The following is a 24,669-nucleotide window of genomic DNA, read 5'->3' on the forward strand; positions in this document are numbered from 1 at the left end:
ATTTTCGCAGAACTAGCATTAACGAACATTAAAAAGTACCGCATTGGTTTGGCACTCAAATTATATTGTAATTCATATTATAGTCTAGTTATATCTAAGTTACCTGTGTTATTAATAGCACCATATTGTTTAATTTTATTGAATTATAATTAAATTATACCGTTATTAATTGTTAAGAATTATAAATGAGGTATGAATATCAGTGAGGGCATTCTCATGTTTGAATGAAATAAATTCGTGTTGTCTGTCTACGATTTGTCACCAAATATAACAGGCAGGAGCGAACAAGTTAGTGACCGATTGTTTAAGGTGAATTAACTCAACAGGATTAATTCACCGAAAATAGTCATAATTTACATAGCCTACCATCTGTGGAACTGCATCTTCCAGCCGGGCGCGTGGCCCCGACAGCTGATAGTTGAACTACATCCCCCGGCATGCATCGCGGGTAGCCCCAACGGCTGATAGGACTGCATCTCCCGGCATGCATCGGGGGTGGCCGTGACAGCTGATTGTCAGGAAAGGAGGACAGCTATGTCTGCTGTGTTCGCGGAAGGGATAGCCTCCGCCGAGATGGAGCGTGTGGAGAAGACTTCCTCTCGGTCTGATAGGTGAGTCCCGCCTTATTGCCAAACGATGGGGCGGCGGTGCAGGAATTTAACTTGCGAAATTCACAAATGACGCGCGCCCGGTTTGAACGTGGTAACGGTGAGACCGAACGGCGCCAGGCAGGAAGCGCCGGTGAAACGTGGTGGCGATGTGCCACGCGACATTCGCCGATCGCGAGCGGAATCTGCGGCTTCCCAAATGTAAAATCATCCATCAACAAAGTGACATGGCTTTCTAAAAATGCACCATCCGGCGGCAGGTCTTTTCCCGCGGTCCGGCTTTTTCCTTACCCATCACATACGAGAAATAAGCTGCCTGTAATGTTACGACCCAAACCCAAATACAGCCTCCTTGCTCCAGAAAGGTCGTGGGGAAGCGACGTGCACTGTGTGGCTCGTCACTGCCGGACCGAACCTTGTGGCAGAACACACTTCAGAACCGCTTTTAATACAAAAGCGACCTTTTATATAATTTATTTATTTTTAGAAAGAGGTACTAGCCTTGTGGTACTTGGATAAACTTTGCGAAACGCCCCACACTTTCTCGCTAACTGCTGTGCCACAAGAGGACGCAGCAACACAAATGAACGCTTCCCTAAGCTGCCAGGCGCGGGCACGGAGATCGGGAGCGCGTCTAGCTGCCGGGCTGCAGTTGTCTTGCACACGTGATTAAGTGATGTTAGTACATATCCAGGGGCTCGTGATAAAATTTGATCTTTTATCGCCTTTTTCCCCTCCATAAAATCCTACAAAACTACTATTACTAGTATATTGTGGATATGTTTAGAACACTTCTCTGATTAAGTTGGTCGTCCATGCTTGGTCAGAGTGTGGTTTTTACTATATTATAAGTACCGTAATCTTCCAGAAATAAACACCGAATAGTATTTACTCGGCAAAAAACGCCAAGCCTAAGTATGCACTTCTATGTACATCTATAACAATTAAAGTAAATAAAGTGCAGCGGTGTTAAATGCCAGTTTCAAGTCAAGTGGTCTTTACTGTCGCACCATCCGTATATTGGTGAACAGTGACACAAATAACATTCCCCCAGGACCACGGTGCAACATACAGACAGCAAGTGATAAGAGGGGCTTTCACAAGGTATAAAGTGCTAAATTAAAGACAGTGTGAATCAGGGGGACTGGGCACAGTTTGACCAGTTTGCTGAAGTGTTAATTCCATACTAACCTCTAATAAGGTAGGACAGTGATCATTTTATAGCTTTCAGTGAAATTAACCAGGAGTCCACAAAACCTCTAGGTCCATGTGCAAATTCTGCTTTAAAGGGCACTTGCGTAGTCTTCAGTGGAAATGTTGTTCGTCCGGTGTATTGGGGATACCTGGTAAAGAGCATTGCGATTACCTTAAAAGTAATGATCCACATGATAAAAGTAATCCACATTGGACGAGAGTGTCCGTTTAACTGAGGTGAATGAAGCACAAACTGGCTTCTAAGTCCTATTTTGGGAGCCTGAATCTGACACCTATGTGCACAGCTGCTGTAAAACCTGTCAGCACTGACTGTTGCATAATGCCAGTTTCAGTGCAGTGCGGCATGAATGAGTTTGATGATTTTATGATCTTATTTATGTTGGTTTTAATCTTTAACTGACCTCTGGGACACTTTCAGTGATGACTATTTGTATTCCTGGTTTTTTGCATTTAATTTTTTTTAAATAGATTATGGGTTATTTTTCTGCATGCCTTCGACAGGCCTGAGGTATCCTGCCACTGTGGTTTGTTAATCGACACCCCAGCCTGCAGTAATTTTGGACACGTGCCTTTGCTTTGCCAGACACTGAGGTGAAATCTCGTGTGCGGTCAAGCGTCTGCAGAGCCCTTGGCAGGAATGGGGATGATTATATTGTACACTGTCTGTTAGGGCACCCAGTGATTCACCTACCCTCAAGCCTGTCCTGGAGGTGTTGTGCTGAGACTAACCCCACTGGGGGGTGGAGTTGTTTCATCATGATATTTATGGCCACTTGTCCCTTTGATGGGATTTGGGGAGGTGTCGGGGGACAGTGGCATGAGACAGCAGAGCTGTATTTTCCTCTCTTCCTTGCGTCCCTTGATGCGTGTTGCCATTGGCAACGCCGCCTCGGCCCAGCCTGCCTTTCTGAGCATGATTCTTATGTGTGTTTTGGTTTTTCTTACTCTGCGCGTGTTTCCCAACTGGGAAATGGACAAACCGTGATACAAACCCTTTTTATTGTGTTTGGAGTTGGGGGGGGACTTCACATCCAGACAGTCTGTGTCCCGCCCTGCCCCGCCGCGGCCACCTTAATGAACCACTGTCACACTGAATGTCACAGACAGATGACTGGACAGTGTGAAAATGGGATCAGCCAGAGACTCGTGCCTTGCGTGTATGTGTGTGTGCACGCCCACGTGTGTGTGTCTGCGCGTGTCACTGGGAGTGGAGGGGAGGGTCGCTTACGAACAACCCGCTATTAATAACACCTAACAAACAGAGTCCGCAGGCACGCTTGTCTCTTTCTGTCCGCTGGCCGCCACGGCGACAGAGATCCCGCCATGCTTTCATTTCTCGCTCTGCCTGTGATGGCATCACCAGGAAACTGAAAGTTTCCTCTTAGAGCTGCAAATCCAGGCATAGTTTCGGTTCAGGTCTCCCTCTCCGTCTTCCCCGTGCCGGGGGAGGGGAGGGGCTCTCGGTGCAGTCGTCGTATCTGTGCAGTGCATCACATTACTCACCCGGGCTCTCGGGCGCTGATCGCCTGCCAGCCGCTGATCATGAACAGCCTTCCGGCATACTCCGGGGCACGGATATCTGGCTGCTGGGCGCTGCGCTCGGACGGCAGGTAAGCCCCCCCACCCCCGCCTGCTCGCTTCCTTTGGCCGTTTGCATCTCTTACCGAAGGCTACAGCTGTCAGGCCTCTTTGTTGTTTTAAGTAGATTTTTTTTTAATTAAAGGAATAACATTTTTAACTGTAAAACACTTTTTTTTTTGCCTGATATTATTACTACTGCTGTTATTTTTTATTATGGTAAGTAGTAGTAGTACCAGTCACACTTCATATATCTGTTTCATACACCACTTTGTTTAAATGATGTGACAATGTATTGCCTCCAACTGTTGTCAAGTCCCATGGGGCAGCTGTGTTGTGAAAGGCGCTATATAAAGGTGAATGTCTTCAACTGAATATGTCTGTTTTTACTTATTACTTTTGTATTGCTTGGTGTTTTGTCCAGCACACTGTCATCATTTAGCATTGTCGTGCTGCGCTGTAGAATCGGTGTCACAATGTCCCTCTGAACTGGACAGACTTGTCGGCAAGCTGCGGCATGCAGGCTAATCGTTCTCCCAGCTACGCCCTGCTGAACATTTGCTGAATGCACAGTTTTAGTTTGAGTGTCTCCTCTCAAGGCCCCCCCCTCACCCTTTGTCTTCAGCACTGACCAATCAGTCTAGTCTGAGATAGGAGAGGCTCTGTTAACCTTTGACCTTTGAGCAAGACTCCTGCAGGTATTTAGGGGCACTAAAGTAATCAGGCTGAGGCAAGGGGGGGCAGAGTATAATTGCGCAGCGCTAGTCTCAGAGAGTGCATTCTGCTGCTGGAGCAGACCCAGGAACCTTCTCTAAACATGTCCCGCTTTGTCTGGTCAACATTTTCGGAAGTGTGGAGTTCCAGGGTCTTACAGTTGTAGGTGTCCATCGTTCCATTTTCTTTGGTTTTCCCTGTTCTGTGTGTGGTACATTAAGTGATTCCATAAAGCTTGGCGACTTCTGTGTGGACTTTGGGTCTCTGAACTGCAGCATTAATGAAAGCATTAATATGGTCTGTAGTGGCTAATGTACCTTTTTAATTATTAATGATCCCCTTCATATATTGTTGTCGTTCCATCGATTAATTTGGTTGTCTTGATTGATTCTTCTGCTGCGGCTAAGTGTCGAGGGCTCCAGCTTAGTCTGGAGTGGCAGATTGTTTTGTTTCAAATTTTAGTTACTTCGACAAGATTTCTCCAGTCTGCACGATAGCTCTTTCTTGCTAACCTGTTGTTCATTCCTAAGATCATTAACTGCTGTATCTTGCCGTGTGTCGGGAGTTCAGACATCAGCCTCACATGACTGTCCTGTGCATGCAAATTCCATGCCCTCTTTTAGTCAGCTGACCTGACCAGACATTGAGATTTGGGAAGGGCTTCCCATGGATGCAAATGCTGATGGGTTGTTTTTTTTTTTTTTTTTTTGGTGACTCTTTTTCTGTCTGAATCATAGACGTTTTGAACAGTAGTTACACTTTGCCACATTGTAGGTGCAGTGAACTACTTTATTGCTGAGTTATTGGGATAAAAACATGGACTGGTGTCCCATTCTTCAAAATCTGTTTTAAGGCAGGAAACTACCCTTGAATAGGAACCGTACATCCTAAGCTTTTTCCTCCCTCTATTACTCTAGTACTCATTAAAACCAGATAAGTATATTTAGATCCACCGAGTACATAGGGAGGAGCTGCATGTCCTACATTGCACTAGGTGTTCAAACCTTAAACCTGAGGGTTAAAGCGGTACAATGGGCAGCTCATAGATGAGGAAGACCCAACTGAGCCGGAGAGGCCATGTGACTGAGGTGTCGGCCTTCACAGTGAGACGGGCGCCTTCACAGTGAGACGGGCGCCTTCACAGTGAGACGGGCACCTGATGCGGTCTCTGTCTTTTCCAGCGGCAGCAGTGAGGATTCCTTAGACAGGCTCTTGCCCCCCGTCAGCACGGGCCTGTCCCCACGGAAACGCACTACCAGCCAGTGCAAGTCTGAGCCCCCCCTCCTGCGGACCAGCAAGCGGACGATCTACACAGCGGGACGGCCGCCCTGGTACAACGAGCATGGCACGCAGTCCAAGGAAGCCTTCGTCATTGGTAGGTCAAGCCAGTGCCTCCAATTGTGTGGGCGTGCATTAGTGTTACTGCCCGGACACAGACATTGATACTCTGCTGGTGGTGACACATCCAGCTGTCCATTTATTTTCCAGTATGGATGAATAAAAGCTTGCTAACACAGTATATGGTGGAGATCAACGTGTGACTGTGCCCGAAACATTTCCCGTTTGCTCGCTGGCGCTTCTCGGATGTGTGCCCCTTGGCGCTCCTTAACCATTTACCCCACTGGCGCTCGTAGACCGGTTGCCCGTGAACGTTGCTTAGACTACCTTGACCCCGGTTCTCTCGCTGCTCCATCAAAGGGCTGTGCGGCGGTAGTGCCTCTGGGAAGACCACAGTGGCCCGGAAGATCATCGAAGCTCTGGACGTGCCCTGGGTGGTACTTCTGTCCATGGACTCCTTCTATAAGGCAAGGCTGACAAGGATGCTTGCATGTGGGGCAGGGCAGGAAGGGAGCCGAACTGAATGGCCCTCCCAAGATATAGAGGTTCTCCTCAGGATAACATCAGCCTGTTGGGAGCTGGCAGATCTGATCATTTGATGTGGCCTTCCCCCGTTCTTCTCCTTCCCAAAAACCAGGTCACCCAGACATTCCTGGCCTGTTTAAAACCCCCAAATTTATAGTGTCGTCTCTTGGGGAGGGGAAGATAATGGGATTCCTGAATGATATGCATGAGTCTGGGGGTGGGGTGTCATCACAGAAACCCTATCATTTAGCCACACTTGCCATTACACAATGTTCCAGCAGCTGTGTTTGGCTGATTTGACATTTTCCTGCGGGCTGAGGTGTCTTGTTGTAGATTGTGGTCAGGGTCCTTTGAAAGTCGTCATAGCAACAGTTCTTCTCTGTCAATGGCCTAAGCATTTTATTTTTGCAGTTTCCCCTGAAAACCCCATGACTTACAACATGACTCTCAACAGTGGCCAAGCAGGGCATTCCCAGAGCAACCTTGTGTTCTGGTGACTGGGGAGGCCTACAGTCCCGTTTGTGTCAGTAAATAAGCTCGCCCAGTGCCAAAGCCTAGTTGACACAGTCTCAGTCATCAAACTCCAGTCTATGGCCCTGCCAGGTGCTGCAGGATTTTCATTACACTGTTAATTATAAAGCCCCTTTGATTGGCCAATTGCAGGTGGGGGGCAGGGAAGTAAAGAAGAGGTTGCCAAATGCCCTGGTATAGGTGTAAACAGCAACCACTCGGCTTGACGCAGAAAGGGGTCAGAGTGTCCTGATCACGCCTAAATTTAGTCCTGCTAACTTCAGCTGACCTTCCTGGGGAGAAGATGTACCTCTGGGTCTTGGCGGTACAGACGCTGACTCTTTTCAGGGCTCCTCCACCACCGTCCACCACAGGTTCTCACCAAGGAGCAGCAGGCCTTAGCCGCCAGCAATGACTACAACTTCGACCATCCAGACGCGTTCGACTTTGACCTCCTGGTGGCGACGCTGCGCAAGCTGAAGCAGGGGAAGAGCGTGAAGATCCCCGTGTACGACTTCACCATGCACGGACGGCAGAAGGAGTGGGTGAGGCCCCCGAAGCCGCCGGTAGCCACCTCTAGCAGCTTGCACGCTCGCAAGCGCATGGCCGGGCTTTGTTTGCCGTTGCTACAGCAACATCATCACACGGTTCCTCTGAGGAAAAGGACCATGTGACATTTGGTTTCAGTTCTCAGAAGGTATAATTAACCAAATTTACAGGTAATATACAATATATAGAACATGCAGCTTTAGTCAGCAAATCATGGGAACATTAAAATATGTTTTTACCTGAACATGTATGAAACTTCATTGACATAAAGTAATATTTGTTTCTATCTTTGGAGACTTACAAATGCTGTAATTCTTCCATCTCTTCTCTTTCTCCCACTTTCTAGAAAACGGTATATGGAGCCAGCGTGATCATCTTCGAGGGGATCATGTCCTTTGCAGATAAAGAGCTCCTGAAGGTAAGGTTCTTCCATCCCCTGCACCCCCTCGCTCCGCATTCCCATCACCTACGTAACCCGGAACGCCGAAATTCCCGCCACCCTTCCCCCCAGCTCCTTGACATGAAGATCTTCGTGGACACCGATTCGGACATCCGACTGGTACGCCGGCTGCGCCGTGACATCACGGAGCGCGGCCGCGACATCGACGGCGTCATCAAGCAGTACAACAAGTTCGTGAAGCCGGCCTTCGAGCAGTACATCGAGCCCACCATGCGCCTGGCAGACATCGTGGTGCCCCGCGGTGAGGCTCCCTCGGCTGCCGCACCCCTACGCCCGTCCTGAGATCATGATCATGGGCTTCCTGACTGCATCTTTCAGCCGTTTTCAGGCACATTGTCATGATATCATAGGATAGAGAGATTCAGAATCACTGTATTTCACCAAATAAACAGACCAGTAACAGAGACAGTGAAGGGGATGCAAATTGTGCAAAATATACATTAATAATAATAATGCCCTATCATCTTCCAGTCAGTAGGATCACTGCACATGGGTCACCCTGTTGGTGCTGACTGATCAGGTGCTATCGCTAGGCTAATTATTTGTTAGCTCAATTCAATGGGAGGTAAATCTTCATCAGAGAGATTATTTCAAGCATCCCGACGGACCGATGGGTCTCGAGTTTACCTCCCTGCCCTTTCTTCCCAGGTGGGGGCAACATGGTTGCCATCGACCTGATTGTCCAGCACGTGCACAGCCAACTGGAAGAAGTGAGTGAGAGCGTTTTTCTGCTTCTTTGTGGTGGGGGGGGGGGGGGGGGGGGCGGTGCCCACTGGGGTGGGGAATGCAGGCTGTTGTGTTAAATCAAGTCTGGGCTGTTTTGGATTTTGAAAAAGGTGAATTGTTTACATTTTGAGCCTTCAGATAGTCACTAAATAAATCTGTAAGCATTCAAATGGCAAATGAAGGGTTTGATTTAGTGCTACAGCCAAGTGTTTGTGTATAGTTATGTGCTTCGTGAGCTGGTCCTCAGCTCACAGGTCTTATGCAAATGCATCTTGAGATACATCAGGGCATGTGACCGCCATTCTTGATTGTAGCAGAACACTAACCTCGTAGAACTTTCTCCAAATCTAGGGCTTTTGTTTATTGACATGAGGTCTCAAAGCTTTGATTGTGTGTGACTTTCTTAACACAGGCAATATTTAGTCCGAGAGAGGTTCAGGGGATTCTACCTGCTTACCTTGTAGCTAAATAAGTAGCAGCCTCTGGCCAAAGAGGTGACCGTGACACTGAAAGACGGGCGGCTTTCGCAGACTGAACGAAGTTTGCATGCCGTTTGCCTGCATGACGTGTTGGGTGGTGAAACATGCATGCTTTGCATGTGTGAAGTCTGCTTTCCAAACCATACAAGCAAACCAAGATCGATGTAACATTTCGATTAAAGACAGATGCCGTATCTTCTGCACTGCTCTGTTCTCAATTTGTGTCTCGGAGAGCGGCTGGATTTAGTTGCATTTCTGGCAGTAAATAGTGGCGGTTAGATCGAAAAATCTCTTATGAATCACTCGATTACCAACACAGTGTCATTACCATTGTTTTCCAGGAAGTGGTGGCACTAGAAATTTATATGGACGAAGATCGTATTTCATACTATATTCAGGTGTTTGAGCTCCCTCCCCCATCTCCATTCAGGAGTTGTGTTGTTTCCCTTTCACAGTACGCAATTGCATAATGTTATAAAAATTCGCTCTCCTTCCCCACCCAAAATTAAGCCTCAAATGCTACTTGCTGGTGTGCTTCTGCCCTCTAGTGGAGGAGAGGCTCAACTGAACAGCCTCTGTCTGCATAGTTATTTGCTTTGTTTCATTACAGCAGGGGCTGTTCCACGTTTATTAAACCAGGAGCCCAGATGATAATAGACCAGGGCTAGGGACCATCTACTACTAATGCGTGGTCACATAAGTAATAATTATGGACCAGTGAGGGACTTCATTTGTGAAATGTCTGGAAGATTTAATGACTATTTGATGTGAAGTATATTTAGTGCGTAAGGAAAAAAATCCAGCCGGCTTAATACAAGACGCCAGATGACATTATATTCACATCCAAAGTGCCACCTAATGCGTGTTCATCGCTTCCTGTGTGCACTAATGGATGGGAATGGAGGTTCACCTGTTTTGTTGTATCTCCCGTGTGCCTGCCTTTGGCCTTGCCTTACCTGGACTGCTCTCACTGTGTCCACGCAGCGTGAGCTCAGCGTCAGGTACAGTAACTCACCCTTTTACCACTCTGCCGCTCCCGCCGCCGCCTCCCTCGGTCGGCCAGTCTGCTGCACCGCCCCACCTCCCCCAGGCTCGATTCCACCGAACAGCCACAGATTTGCACGTCCCTCCAAGCTGCGGTGCTTTTGTTCCCCTTATATTCAGCCCAAATTCGAGAGCCCAAAGCAACTGAGGGAGGTGTGTGGCTCAGTGTGTTTAGATGCTGTGCCTGACATCAGAAGGTCGCTGGTTTAAATCCCACACTGTCAGAAAAAAAGGGTACAGCCCTGATACAGTTTTCTTCCCCAAAGTACAAAACAGCATTAATGTACCCCGATGGTACAGAAATGTTTCCCCGAGTCCATTTCTGTACCTTAAAAGGTACATTTACCTACAGCTAAGGTACAATTGGCAGACCTTTGAGGGTACAGCCCCAGTCACAGGTAATTTTACCCTCTACAGTATAAATTAGTAATTTTTCTGACAGGGTCGGCAAAGTGGTTTCACTGCTGGGCCCCTGAGCCGGGCCCTTAACCCCCAGGTGTTCTAAGGACGGTCTCACCCTGCTTTCTCAAAAGTACAGAATTTTAGAAAAGTCTCCTAAGTGAACAAATAAAGTGTGATTACAAACAGTGGGCATATTTGGGGATTAATAATAATAATTATTATTATTATTGTTATAAGTTGATGTGAGGGCAGTTCTGGTAAATGAACTTAACACTGATTGCAGCAGGCTGTTTGACACTTAAAAATCCCTTTCCTATATAAATAAAATTCAATCAAATCACCATGCAGCCGCTCCGCTCCTCTTCATGCATTTTGTGTCTAAAAATATCCGACTGTGGCACCTTTCTTCCCCCCGGATGTACCTTTTACGCCATTGTAAGACGAGTGTCTCACTTACGATTAACTTTCCAGTATCCACCCCAGTCAAAAGTGAAAAGGGCCGGGTGTTTTTGTTTTTTCCATTAGGTAAGCCCGTCGCGACCACACGGCTTTTTAGACACAGGATGTGAACGGGGCTTAGCGGCAGCCCAGACTGCGGCTGTGCATTCATCACGCCGCCCGCGAGCGCCTTTTCCCCCGCTACAATGTGACTGGCTCAGCCTGGGTATCTGATGTGTGAGCTCGAGTCCGACGGGACTTTCCCCTCCACCCACTTCTATGCTTTCAACGCATTTAATCGACAGGCAGTGATGAATGCAAATTCAACAGTCTGGGCTGCCTTGCATGGTGAAACATCTATATTATCATTCATCTGGTGTAATGTGCCTGTTTTCCTTTTTGTTTGTTTGTTCGTTCGTTTTGTGTTTCTTTTCTCCCTCCACGATTCTGCCAATGTTTCCGTCAACCCTTCTCTCCATAGAGGAAGCTGCGCTGGGATATGTGAGGACCTTTGCATACGATTTATGTTTATGTGTGACAGAAAGCTTAATTCATGATTTTTGATTTGAAGTGTGGTTTTGGCGCATTGATTCCGTCTAAAGACCGCATAACTCTTCAGGACTTGCGTGTTCGACATTCAGTCAAATGGAAGCTTTTATAATGTTTTATACGTTCCGTAAACAAGCACGATATCCAGATTTATACCGGTACCGAAGGGTTAAATGCTGCGTATGGATGCCCTAAAAACGCAGAAGTTAGAAACTAACGATGTCAGTTTCAGAAAAATTAACTTAGCCGAGTAGTAATATAATGAAGTTAGGTTTTAATAAGGCAATCATAGAAAATCACTGTGCTTTGAACACCATTAAATACGTATAATACTTATGATACTCTCACATTAATGCGCCTATGACCAACACGACATAAGCGCATATACGGTCAGTCCTGCTACAGTGCGACACTGAATTGCTTTTGTATCTGCGCGATTTTCAGTTTGCAAGAATAGCACTAGGCGAACTACAAAGCGATAGGGTCATACCAATAGACACGCAGAACAGCTATCCACGTGAATGGTAGTGGTGTCCCATTCCTGAACGAATCGTTTTTGAACCGGTTCTTTTCAGTGAATCGTTTGAACCGCTTTTCACGTCTAAAAGAATCAAACTTTTTGTGCATCCACGCATTGCACAGGTCAAAGTTTTGGATTCTAAAAATATTTGACAAATTATCATATACAAACACAGCAACATTTTTTTAAATTCACTTATACATTTGCTTTTCATATAGACTGGAGCCATATTGCCTTCAGTGACCGCAATCTCTTGTATTTCTGCTCCTCATGTTCGGGTGAAGTGAGACTCGTAAGACCCATGGGATATGTTTATGATATTGATTTTGCGTATTGATTTTTGCATATTTACGTATTATTTCCTATTTTAAACGCATATAATTACAATATTAGCTACCGGTATCACGGCTTTTATTTAAATAATTTTGTTTGGCATAAGTTAATAAGTTTTATAGTCGCGTTCCCCTAACCCTATTTTTCCTATTGGGTATGTGTATTTTAGTACCCGATTTCGATGAAAGTTAGGTTCATCAGGAACGGAACCGGACTGACTGCATTAAGCTTTAGTGGCGGAGCTGCGTGCATTTCTCTTATAACACCTCACTCCCCTCACGTATAAACACTCACTTGTTAATTTTAGGTGTTCATATTCATTTTGTGGTCGTTTATTTGCTTATGAATAGGCCTACCTTGTAATATATTTCCGATGAATTAATTACATTTACTTAGAGATCAATAAATTATCCACCCTTCCATCCATCGTCGGGTCAGTCTTGTTAGGTTATTTTTTTGCGAAATGCGTAGGCCTGTTGAAAGAACGAACTTCTTCGAATTTTTATTTTATTGACCCTCTATCGTTTTTGGCAACATTTAAACGTAGTGATAACGTTAAAAATGTATAGCTAGTAAAGAAAATTGTCACAGTTATGTGTTAAACGTTCGTCTATTTATTCAGACCGCATGCGTCGTGTCGATTACCTTAAAACAAACAAATAATGTTATTAACGAGGAAACGGGTAGATAAAAAATAGTTTTGTAGTTTATAAAAAATACTGGCATAAATGTGCGGTTTCCTGCTAATGCCAAATTAGCCATTACTCATTTTAATAGACGTGGCGTGTTTAGCTCCGAGAGGCAGCCTATAAACATAAAGTGTCGGTTAGCAAAATTTATTACTGATACATTGGTAGTAACACCGCGATCCTTTGCTGAATAAGTGGTGATAGTTGGAAAATCATTTCGTGATTAAGCTTTGCTTATGTTTCCTTGTAGAACCCTAAACCAGTTCAGCCTCCTTCTGTGTTATATCGGTGATGGCTGGAAGCTGCTTTGCAATAATTCTTCTGTTAGTGTTTTCACTGTTGCTAGCGCACATTTCTCACAATTTTGGCCCTGATTGGGACCCCGTAGTACCCACTGCTCAACAGTGAAGAATTGGGGTCAAACAGAACAAAAAGCTTTCACACATCCCTGATGAAATCCTGAAGGAGGTACTGTCATTCGTGTAAGGGTTTAAAGGCACGCTTTTGGCTAGGGCAGACCCCCATTTAGTGTCGAAATCAGACTAACGCTCCTTTCCACTCCTCCTGCCTGCTGATTGCTGTTCTTTCTCTCCGGCTTGTCTGTTCCGGCGTTGATCCGCCACACCCCATCCGTGCGCACTGGGAATGGGTGTGCCAGACGGCAGCCACTGTTACTGACATGCATGCACAGGGGCAGATAGAGATTATGCCCCCTTTGGGTGTGTGAGATTTGTGCTGCTCGCTGTCTCTCTCTCTCGCTCTCTCTCTCTCTCGGACTCTGATCGTCCCTGCCCTTCGTGGTCGTTATGGTTACAGGGCAGCCCTTGCTTCGGCCCACCAAGCCCAGCCCCTCCCTGAGACCCTCAGTGTACTGGAGAGCACCCCCCAGGTCCGGGGCATGCACACCATCATCAGGTCAGTGAACCCCCCCCCCCCCCCCCCCACACACACACACACACACACACACACACACACACACACACACACACACACCGATGCTCACTGTCCAACACAAATCCCTCCCCCGTTCTCTGGCTCTCACCTGTCGGTTGTGCCCTCCTCTTCCGCATCCAGCCTGCTGTGGAGCCCCGCTGGGGGTCCTCCTTCATCGGCCCCCATGTCTCAGCCTCCCCCTTTCAGGTCACATGACCCACTGTATTCTGTAGTGTGTATGTATTTATGCGTGCGTGCGTGTATGTGTGTGTGTGTGTGTGTGTGTGTGTGTGTGTATCTATATACACTATATTGTCAAAAGCATTGGGACACCCCTCCAAATCATTGAATTCAGGTGTTCCAATCACTTCCATAGCCACACGTGTATAAAACCAAGCACCTCGGCATGCAGACTGCTTCTACAAACATTTGCAAAAGAATGTGTCACTCAGAGCTCAGTGAATTCAAGCGTGGTACCATGATAGGATGCCACCTGTGCAATAAGTCCATTTGTGAAATTTCCTCACTACTAAATATTCCACGGTCAACTCTTAGTGGTATTATAACAAAGTGGAAGTAATTGGGAACAACAGCAACTCAGCCATGAAGCAATAGGCCATGTAAAATCACAGAGTGGGGACAACGCATGCTGAGGTGAACAGTGCGCAGACGTCAATAGCTACAGACCTCCAAACTTCATGTGGCCTTCAGACTAGTTTAAGAACAGTGCGTGCTGAGCAGCTGCATCCAAGCCTTACATCACCAAGTGCAGTGCAAAGCTCCGGATGCAGTGGTGTAAAGCCGCCGCCACTGGACTCTAGAGCAGTGGAGATGTGTTCTCTGGAGTGATGAATCACGCTTCTCTGTCTGGCAATCCGATGGACGAGTCTGGGTTTGGCGGTTGCCAGGAGAACGGTACTTGCCTGACTGCATTGTCTCAAGTGTAAAGTTTGGTGGAGGGGGGGATTATGGTGTGGGGCTGTTTTTCAGGGGTTGGGCTTGGCCCCTTAGTTCCAGTGAAAGGAACTCAATGCTGCAGCATTTGGAGCCATTTTGGACAATTTCATGCTCCCAACTTTGTGGGATCAGTTTGGGGATGGCCCCTTCCTGTTCCAACATGACTGCGCACCATCACACAAAGAAAGGTCCATAAGGACATGGATGAGCAAGTCTGGTGTGGAGGAGCTTGACTGACCTGCACAGAGCCCTGACCTCAACCCAATTGAACACCTTTGGGGTGAATTAGAGCGGAGACTGAGAGCCAGGCCTTCCTGTCCAATATCAGTGCCTGACCTCACAAATGCTCTCCTGGAAGAATGGTCAAAAGTTCCCATAAACACACTCCCAAACCTTGTGGACAGCCTTCCCAGAAGAGCTGAAGCTGTTATAGCTGCAAAGGGTGGACCACCTCATATTAAAGCCTATGTATTAAGAATGGGATGTCATTAAAGTTCACTCGTGTGTGAAAAGGCAGGTGTCCCAATACTTTTGGGAATATAGTGTGTGTGTCTGTGTGTAATATATACACACACACATTCTTACAGAGACCACAGCACAGTTTGTAGTTTCCTTCACTTCTCAGTTTATGGATATGCTTCTGTGTAAAATACACATTTTTTGCAAACTCCAACCTGGCTGTTCTCTGCTTCTCATTTATGAAGGGCTTCTTCCTTGCTTTATGGGACTTCAGTCCTGCTTCTAGGAGCCTGATATGAACTGTCCTAGCAGGGCACCTCACACCTGCACTTAATGTTTCCCATTCCATTTGAAGGTCACTTGAGGTGATTCTACGATTCATGAGAAATTCTCAGATAAGTTAACGGTCATCTATGTCATTAGAAAGTCACTTTCTCCCTCTACCTGGCTGGTTTTTGGTCATTCCCAGAGTGTTCTGTTTCACCATGTTCTTGTGTACTGCTGTCCTAGAAATTTAAGCCTGGAAGCAGCCTGCCTTGCAGTGTAGCCTTCTGCCAGCAGAACCAGGATTAAACCAGGATTTAACAAGAGTGATCTCTTAATTTTTTCTAGAGCTAGTGTGAGTGTGTGTGTGTCTGTGTGTGTGTGTGTGTGTGTGTGTGTGTGTGTGTGTGTGTGTGCGTACAGACTTGTCCGTGACAGTGAAGGTATCTTCTTATCACTGAATATTTTGAGCCGGGTCACTATTCAGGAAACCACAAAGTCTGCATTTTAGGATCCTTTAGGAGTTACCAAGACAGGCAGGTCGTCTATGACAGGAGCTGCTTTTGGTGGCGGGCATCAAACTTTCCACTCGCTCTCGTCCCGTGGGCAGGAATAAGGACACCACCCGGGATGAATTCATCTTCTACTCGAAGAGGCTGATGCGCATGCTCATCGAACACGCCCTGTCCTTCCTGCCTTCCCAGGTAGGCCGTGCGTGGTTGTGTGCGTGGGTGTGAGTGTGTGCGTGTGAGCTGGCGTGAGAGTAAGGCTGTAAACTGCAGCCCATCCGCCGGCATGGAAACTTTGTAACCCGCCGAAAGAGATTGGGCCCAGACACTCATTGCGGTGTGAGATCTTATTATAGAAACCGGCGCTGGCGTGGAGGTCTGAATATCCTGCTCCACGACGCTGCGCTTCTAGGTTACATTCAAAGTAGGGTGTAAATTGGGTTGCAGGCATGACCTTCTGCAATTTAATGGAAAGGTTTGTGTTTTATTTTCCTCTGACCTGTGGCCCGCGTGCATCAATACGGCTGCCCCCATTGTGTTACGGCATCCCTACCTCTGCACCCTCCAGCCCCACGTCGTCAAGACCCCCCAGGGACACGACTACGAAGGGAAGACTTTCCACGGGAAGAGGGTGAGTGTCCTGAGCATCACACATCCCCTCGCTTTTCATTTATGTCGTTCGGACTCCGGATAGCTGAATGAGAAACAAAATAAAAATTGATAAATCCTTTATTTGCCGTTTGCACAAGTACGAGTGCAGGTTCAGGTTCACCGGAATGCTTCTCTTCACCTGGCCCATCTTGCTCTCCATAGCTGGGGGGTCACAGCACAGGGTCAACCATCATGCGGTGTCTCTGGAGCTGGGGATTAGGGGCCTTTGCTCAAGGCCCAGGGGAGTGTGATTGTTCTTCCACAGCCGAGGCTCGAACAGAGACTTAGCCTGCTGAATAATTCTGTGATTGTGGTAATAAATCTGGAGCTGGACCTGAAATCATGTAGGAAGCGTCGGCCTCTCCCCGTCACCACGCCCTCTACGTCCCCCTCGCACCCTGGACGGCGTGTATTGGTGCTCTTGTCTGATTCCGCTCCATCCTCTCTCTCTCTCCGTTCTCCAGATCACAGGAGTCTCCATCCTGCGTGCGGGAGAGACTATGGAGCCCGCGCTCCGGGCGGTGTGCAAGGACGTCCGCATCGGCAAGATCCTCATCCAGACCAACCAAGACACAGGAGAACCAGAGGTGCCTAGCTGAACCCACCCGGAAACTGAACTCGGGAGTGTTTCTGGATCACCGGCCCAAATGCTGCGTTGCTCATTTTAAATATGAAAATTTAGCTATTTGACTGTTACGTTATTTCCTAAGAAGCTGAGACTGGAGACAAAATCAGCTCCAGCTGGAAAGCTTGGTGTCAGTCCTCCTCCAATGGGGTGATGAACACGTCTGATTGGGCCGCAAAAGCCAAACTGTAGTTCCGGTCCCCACCTGTGCCACTGACCCCTCCCCCCTTCTCCCCCCCCCCCAGCTACACTACCTCCGCCTTCCCAAAGACATCAGCGAGGACCACGTGATCCTGATGGACTGCACCGTGTCCACGGGAGCGGCGGCCATGATGGCTGTACGCGTCCTGCTGGTAGGCTCTCTCTCTCTCTCTCTCTTTCTCTCTCTCTCTCTCTCTCTCCTGTCTTCTTTTTTTTTTTCTCAACTCACAACGCCGCTTGAAGTTTTATGAAGATTCAGGGAAGTTTTCTCAATGTATACATATCAGTATCCATTAAATTGATTATAACGCAACATTATCTGCCTCACATATATATTATCATATATATTATTTATTTATGTATTTTACTAAGAATTTATGCAATACTAGCAATACTATAACAATAATAATACTATCACACCCGTAGCTCTATGTTGTTCATAAAATTATAAAATTTCTCTCACAGCCCAGCTCCTATTGCTCCTATGCAGACCCTGCAGAATAATCTGTGTCTGCCTGGCATTACAGAGCTAGCATACTACAAGAAGATCGTAGCAGCAGGCTATGGAACAGGCTTTACGGTGGAAGAGCTGGTGAAAAATGTTGCTAAATCAGGCGCTTGTTTTACCACTGGTTCTGTGAGACTCAGCCAGTTAGCTGTGTAGCTGGTTAGTATTCGGCAAAGCAGAGTAGATCACTGACTAATGGAAAACAGAGGCAAAGCAGTGACCTTATCGCTCATCTTAAATTACCTGATTAGTAACAGACAGCCTACGATTCTAATGGTGCCTTCTCACTGGAGCTCTCTTCTGAGTGCTTGCTAGGCCCGTGAGAGTGAGAAAGTTCCATAGACACATGATCTGGCTTTATCTGCATCCCCGGTCTTCTCTGCAGGACCACGACGTGCAGGAGGATAAGATCCAGCTGGTCTCTCTGCTGATGGCGGAGATGGGGGTGCATTCGGTGGCCTACGCCTTCCCTTCGGTCAAGATCATCACCACCGCCGTCGACAAGAAGGTCAACGACCTCTTCCACATAATCCCCGGTATCGGTGAGTGTGGCCCAGAGGATTCATATCTTTGAATCAGTGTTTCCCAATCCGGTCCACAGGGACTCGCAGACAGTCCACATTTTTGCTCCCTCCCTGCTAGATTTTTGCCTACCGGGACCTGGGAGGGAGCAAAAACATGGACCGTCTGTGGGTCCCTGAGGACCGGATTCTTCTATGTGTTTTACTTTTTTTTTTCCTTTTTATACTGTGCAAAAGTCATAAAACTATCTGGGCGGTACGTGGACCCCTAAGACGTACAACCTGCCTCGTTCGTACATTTGTTTTGGACAGAAGTATCTGCTTAATATATAAGTAAAGGAAAATATTTGATTTAAAACCATTAATATTAGTAAGTAAATAAATAATAAATAGTAAGTAGTAATAAATAAATATTAATAATAAATAGTTAATAAATAAATAGTAAATAAATCAAAAATAATAGTAAATAGTAATAGAATAATAGCAATTTCTCATTGTTTCTGGTATCTTGTTGGATGACTAGAGCTGCACAGTCATGGTACCAAACCTAATCTTCCATTTCTAATGTTCCCAGGTGGTTGAGACTTTTGCACAGTACTGTGTGAGCGCCGTGTTTTTCTTTAAAACAGCATACAAGGTTGCGATTTGGAAAGACATAAAACAAACTTATTCGCTGCTTTGTTTTATTTTCTCTCTTGCCTTCAGCAGTTGTAACACTTCCTAATGCTTTTATGGGCGTGTTGGGTGTGCGTTCGATTTTAAACCCCCCCAACATGGGAGGGGGGTCACAGCGGGACACAGGATGGCACAGCAAAGTACAGCGTTGACCATCAGGAGGATTGTGCGGACAGGAGCTTCACGCTGGGAGCTGCAGGGCTTAACTCCCACACGCGCGTGGCAGCGAACTGCCTAGCTATGGCCGGAAATATTCATTTTCTCATATACATTGTCTTTTTTTTTTATTATTCCAAAAGGAAATTTTGGGGACCGTTACTTCGGCACAGACGCCCCGCTGAACTGGAGCGACGAGGAGATGGAGGAGCCCAGTTCCTGAAAAGAGGAGCAGGACAGGGACAGACTGGGACAGCCTGCCTTCACTGGTACTAGTGGGAACTGTGTGAAGGACCAGACCCTTGGTTTCGATTCAAGGCAACACATGGGCAGTGTTACTGCTTAAACTGTACATTATATAAATATGGCAAACGTACATATATTTTGGTTTTATTACAAAAAATTGTGAAGAATTGTTTTTGGGTACATATTTCTGAAATATGTATGCTTTGTTAAAATGTTTTCAACTGGTTGAAATGTCCTCCTTAAAGCTGAGAAATACGGCCTTATAAGGAAGAATCATTTATTAATCCCCTTTCCTGACACCTTGACATCTGACAGGTCTCACTTTCGTATTTAGTTTCGTTTTATTGTGCCATTGTGTGAAAGATGTGCTTAGGTTAAAAAGGAAAAAAAAAAAACCTTATAACAAATGCTGAAAGTTGCAACTACTACTGCGTTCAAGGACCACCGCTTCGGAAAGTACGTGGGTGTGAGTGTGTTTTAAACCTTTTTGTTTACTAAACTGACCAAACTAGTACTTGGATCAGAGGTAGTCATCTTTTTTTAACAGTTTTTCTCGGGAAGATCAAACATATTTATTGCAATTTCCCCGGACACATACAAAATCAATCCGCCTAAAACATGTCAGTGTTTAAGGAATCGAACCGCGGGAATGACTCCAGGTACCCTTCATTGGATAGTTCTGTTTATCTTACACAAGTCTGTTTTGAATGGTGTGTGAATGTTCGCTTTTGTTGATCTGCCGTGGGTTTTGTGATCTGGAGTGAGGAAGACAAGGTCGCCTTGCTACCTCAGAGTCTCGATCCCGGCGACACGCCGACGGTCAATCGACAACCGAACTGTCGGGTTGCGTTTTGCTGGTCCTGTTCTGCTTCAGTGCATAAAATATAAAGACAATCACTCATGCAAAAAAGCTTTGCTTTTGTGATTTTCCCCAAAAGCACCATTGGTTTGCTTATGTTATATTAAGAAAAAGCTTTTTTTTTTCTTTTCTGTTGTGCATTATTCTTTCTCTGCATGCAGATAGCTGACCTGAACCTGTTCTTCTCAAATCTCTGTTGCACTATATTTACCAAATATGGGGTGGGCTTGTAAGGTCAATCGGAAAATTCTTTTATCTAGATGCTGCCCACGGATTTGCGTACTACTTCACGGAATCTCTTTTTATGTCTCGCATCCTTTCATGTCTGCGTTTCTGATGCTCAAGTGCATATTTATTGATGCGTGTTTATTTATTTGTTGCTTGCGAATTATTTTGCATTAAAATGATCACACAGTTGTCTATGGCTGTTTGTTTGTTTGTAAAGGACCTTTAGTGAAGGTCCTCTGATTTTCCATTCATATGTGTCAAGCCACAGTCCTGTCTTACGGACGTATTTCGGTTCACTCCAAATAACAATTAAACACCGGGAAGCAATGGCCTGGACCCAGCAGAAATCCTACTCGGAAAAACCAGACAACTCTCTTAAGCAGTTGGTTTTGCTAATTAAATAATGAGGGTGCAGGGGTGGGTCTTAATCGTACCAGAAATTACCGGATAGTCTCTGACACGTTGTAGTCCCCTAATGTCACACGTATTTGTGATGATATACTGTAGGCCTATGTATTGTAATGTATTAGATCTTTAACATCACGCTATTTAATTTGCCGTGTTGCAGGAGGAGCTCTGCCATGTTTGTAGCATGTTTTATCATTTATTCCCTCCCGTTTTTATATACTCTAAACCGCTTAATGGAAATAACTGCACAATAAACGAACAGGCGGAAAAAGTGCCGGAGAGGAAATTCAACAGACGTGCCCCAGCACTTCCGACGCTTAATGATATTTCAATAATTATGGGACTTCTGGGGAGCCCCCCCCAATCTTACCTCGTTTTGTTTTGACCAGAAATGTGATCTCACTGCCAATCTGACAAAATAATTGCATTAAATATTCTGTAAGTGTGCAGAATTGCACCTGGGTTTCAGCGTCTCGTGCAATGCTTCATGCACGAGATCTGCAGAATTATTAAAACATGCGTCAGCTGGACGCTGTGCCGTGTAATAATCATTACATCTGTTCTACGTTTTTTTTTTCTGATTTAGCCTTGATATTTTCCATCATCACTTTCATTTTGAATGGCGGGAGGTTCTATTTCCTGCAACGAGAAACCCTCACACCGAGCACGTTCTGTACGTCGACGTTGCGTTAGCAAATCGCTAATATCACAAACGCAGGACCTTTGTGACTATAATGGAAAATGATCAAGTCCCAAGAAGATGGACTGGCAAATAACGTCAATGGCTGTCTCACTCCTTCACTTTTGCCTTGTGTTTTTAATTTTTAAATAAGATTCATTGAACCCTGCCCTGTAACTGTGCCCGTCCAGCTTAAACCCATCCCCCGGTTTTCACACTAGCGGCTGCTTCCATAGCTAACGGCAGGGTGTCCGCATTATCGGGCGTCACCCACTGCTGCTGGCCCCAACCTCACCGACCCAGATAGCGGCTCTTGTGTCACCACGGCCCGAAACCCAGCTTGTGACTACCCCTCTCGTGGCTGGCGCTGATCTTTCGGGTTGATGGGCACTCTGTATGCCAGACAAGTCTGTTTCCACAGCAAGCAGATGACCGTCAGCAAATACCGTCAGTAGTAAATTTCTCCTTACAGATCCTCCATCTATCCGTCCGTTTTCCAACAGCTTATCCAGTAAAGGATGATGGGTTTACAAGTTGTTATTGGAAGGAAGAGCATGAACATGGAGGGGGTTCGTAAGGCTTAGTGACCAGCCTTTCCACACACGCTCTGCTGTGTCAGGCAGACTGCGCTCCGAGGTCACGATAGCCAAAGCACAGCAAATTCCACCAAAGCCTGTTTCTCGACACCACTGCAGGCAGATCTTATCTGTCAGTTCTTTGGTGGCGATGCTGCCATCACACATGCTCAACACAGCTAAAGACTACAGGAAGGATATTGTGGTTCTCATAGCATGGAAACCGGCTCTGACATCTTTGATCATTTTTCCATTATTAACAAACTTTGTCAGGCTGCTTTGACCTGGTTCATGATTGAGAGGATCATAGAAACATTAACCCCCCCCCTCCCCCCCTCCCCATTGCTGTCTTTTATGCAGAGATTTTCTAGGAGTCTGAGGAAGTTTTTCTTTTTATCCAATGAGGCTGCCGATTCCTGCAGTAAGACTTCTGCATGCCTGTGCAAGACATCTGGCTACCTGAAAACACGCTTGGACATTGCTGTGGATCTACAAAAAATAAAATCTCAGAATTCAGAAAGTATATGGTACCCTGGCTGGCTAATTATGGATTTAAAAACTCGTGACTCTAAATGGTTCGTGTTTATGGTGTGACATACTAACTATAATTTTGTGAGGAAATCATCTGAAGCCTACGAGTTCTTATTCCTTGGTCTTCATTTTTATGTAATAATTTGAAATCGCTAATTTACATCCAGTAACATAGATTACCAGTATGAACATTTACTGTTGTATTGATTTTAAAGGGCAAACCCATAACTCCATAAAGGTCTATAATCTTCAGATTTTCAGAAATTTAATTAAGGTAGCTTAATAACTCAAAAGAACGCAATCTCTCGGCCATTTGTCACCGTCCTCGAAGGTACCCTCGGAGCGCCGTGTGGCCAAGTAGGAGAGCAATATAGTAACTCCAAGGCCTGTGATTGGTCCAGCCATGAATGAGCGTGATACTCTGGTGGGTAAATCTAGGGTGTCATGGAAAGTTTACCACAAGCCAGTACAACTGACAAACAGGAAGAGCAGAGCGCGCGAGCCGGAGGCACACGGACGAGGAGAGGCGTTGACTGACGCCGCACGCACTCTGTGGCGCTCTGTCGACAAGGGGCCGCCGCGGGCGAGAGCACTATCCTGGCTGTCCACCCTACTCCCAGACGTAGACGTCTCTCCTGAAGACCAGGCTGCAGTCCCTCCCAGTCCTTCTGATGTCCTGAGGTAGGCTGCGATGCTTGTGGGAGAGTATTTTTTTAACTATTTATCATTTAAAATAAGTTAATGGTCTCTTTTTAAAGTTCATGAGGGTTAGTGGTTGTATATTTTTAAGAGTAAGGATATTTCATCTTTGCTTTAGTTCTTCCTGCAACGTGTCCAGAACACATCATCAGCATGTGTACAGACTTAGACTGTCACGAGTCACACTACATCACCGTCACACAGTTACAGTGTTGCACACTTACAGACAGACACTGTATGTCTTTACCGCCAATATCTTTACACCTGTATTGTTAAAGGAAGCATATTTACATAACGGGTTTTAACGGGTTTGCGTATTAGAAAAAGGAACCTGGCTTTCGGCAAAGATGTTGAAGGAATCACTTCATGCAAAATGCTGTTTCCTACAAAGTAATGATTTAAAACTTCCAGCTATTTGAATGGGATAAAACAAAACAGTATGTATAGATTAAAATGAACAACAGCACTGGCTACAATATGCAAACCTCATGATGTAACGTGCCTCGGATTGATTTTCAGTCGCCGGAATGTTCTCCTTAACCATGGACCAAGTCTCGGCTCTGACAATCTCCAACGGCCTGGATATTCATAAAAGCACTAAGATGTTGTGTGATGTTAACTGGTTGTCTGTTTTTCAGGTCACATAAAAGTAAGCACTGAAAATCCCTTTTAGGATATTTGTCTTAAATACACGTGTTTCATCACAAAATTTTAAGTAAGACAGAACTTTGCAAAAAAAAAAAAAAACCCAGAGTACAAATTTTTTTTTTTTTGCTTTTATTTTTGAACAGTCATCCGGTCTATTTATGTCAATTAAAATATACTTGTAAGTCACATAAAATAATCACATTATTCCACTATTCCAAAATCTTAATTATAGTACACACATCGAACAGAAACTTGCATGACTCACATGATTGTATTTTTAATCAAAATAGTAATCCCACTTTTCACAATAACAAAATATGTTTGTTATTATAATTGAACAAATATTGGCTATTATGGTTACATAAACAATAGTTTTAGGAGTGTGCCTGTGTCTCCTAAGAGAAGCAGCGATTGTAAGATGACCGGTAAAAAATTGCATTGTGTTTTCTCCATTGTGCTACAAACCCAAATGCAATTAATTAAACCGGAAAGAGTATGCTCTTATTTCATGGTGATTCATAATTATAGCCCCGTAGTGTTTATCTTTTAATACACCGTTTCATATTGTCAATCTAAGAATCTAAGAAAATCATCTTAGAGGTAATATAAAACCTCAGGAACACACCATGGAGTGATGCAGTAAATCACGCTCTGCTATAC

The 24,669-nt window shown here is 45.6% G+C and overlaps 1 protein-coding gene across 5 annotated transcripts; it reads left to right on the forward strand.

Annotated features, from left to right (window-relative positions):
• Positions 1-489: 489 nt before the first annotated feature.
• On the forward strand, positions 490-20,658 carry uckl1b (uridine-cytidine kinase 1-like 1b). Of its 5 annotated transcripts, none has more exons than XM_072701798.1 (15): positions 490-611; positions 5,297-5,490; positions 5,814-5,920; positions 6,863-7,033; positions 7,384-7,455; positions 7,549-7,738; positions 8,146-8,207; positions 9,687-9,703; positions 13,494-13,592; positions 15,901-15,994; positions 16,368-16,430; positions 16,915-17,037; positions 17,321-17,428; positions 18,170-18,326; positions 19,280-20,658. In XM_072701798.1, the coding sequence occupies exons 1-15, from the start codon at positions 535-537 to the stop codon at positions 19,357-19,359; spliced, it is 1,614 nt and encodes a 537-aa protein (XP_072557899.1). In that variant the 5' UTR covers positions 490-534; the 3' UTR covers positions 19,360-20,658. The 5 variants fall into 5 exon arrangements, with proteins under 5 accessions (XP_072557899.1, XP_072557898.1, XP_072557901.1 ...); XM_072701797.1 differs by lacking the exon at positions 9,687-9,703 and adding an exon at positions 11,068-11,087; XM_072701800.1 differs by lacking the exon at positions 490-611 and adding an exon at positions 637-3,433.
• Positions 20,659-24,669: the final 4,011 nt, after the last annotated feature.

The sequence above is a fragment of the Paramormyrops kingsleyae genome, chromosome 18 (assembly GCF_048594095.1).
Source record: "Paramormyrops kingsleyae isolate MSU_618 chromosome 18, PKINGS_0.4, whole genome shotgun sequence".
NCBI classification, from domain to species: Eukaryota; Metazoa; Chordata; class Actinopteri; order Osteoglossiformes; family Mormyridae; genus Paramormyrops; species Paramormyrops kingsleyae.

Excerpts from the sequence above, each read along its gene's own strand:
- uckl1b (XM_072701797.1), top strand. The coding sequence starts at position 535 with ATGTCTGCTGTGTTCGCGGAAGGGATAGCCTCCGCCGAGATGGAGCGT. Across the intron at positions 7,034-7,383 it reads ACGGACGGCAGAAGGAGTGG|AAAACGGTATATGGAGCCAG; the intron begins GTGAGGCCCCCG and ends CCCACTTTCTAG. Across the intron at positions 17,429-18,169 it reads TGGCTGTACGCGTCCTGCTG|GACCACGACGTGCAGGAGGA; the intron begins GTAGGCTCTCTC and ends TCTTCTCTGCAG.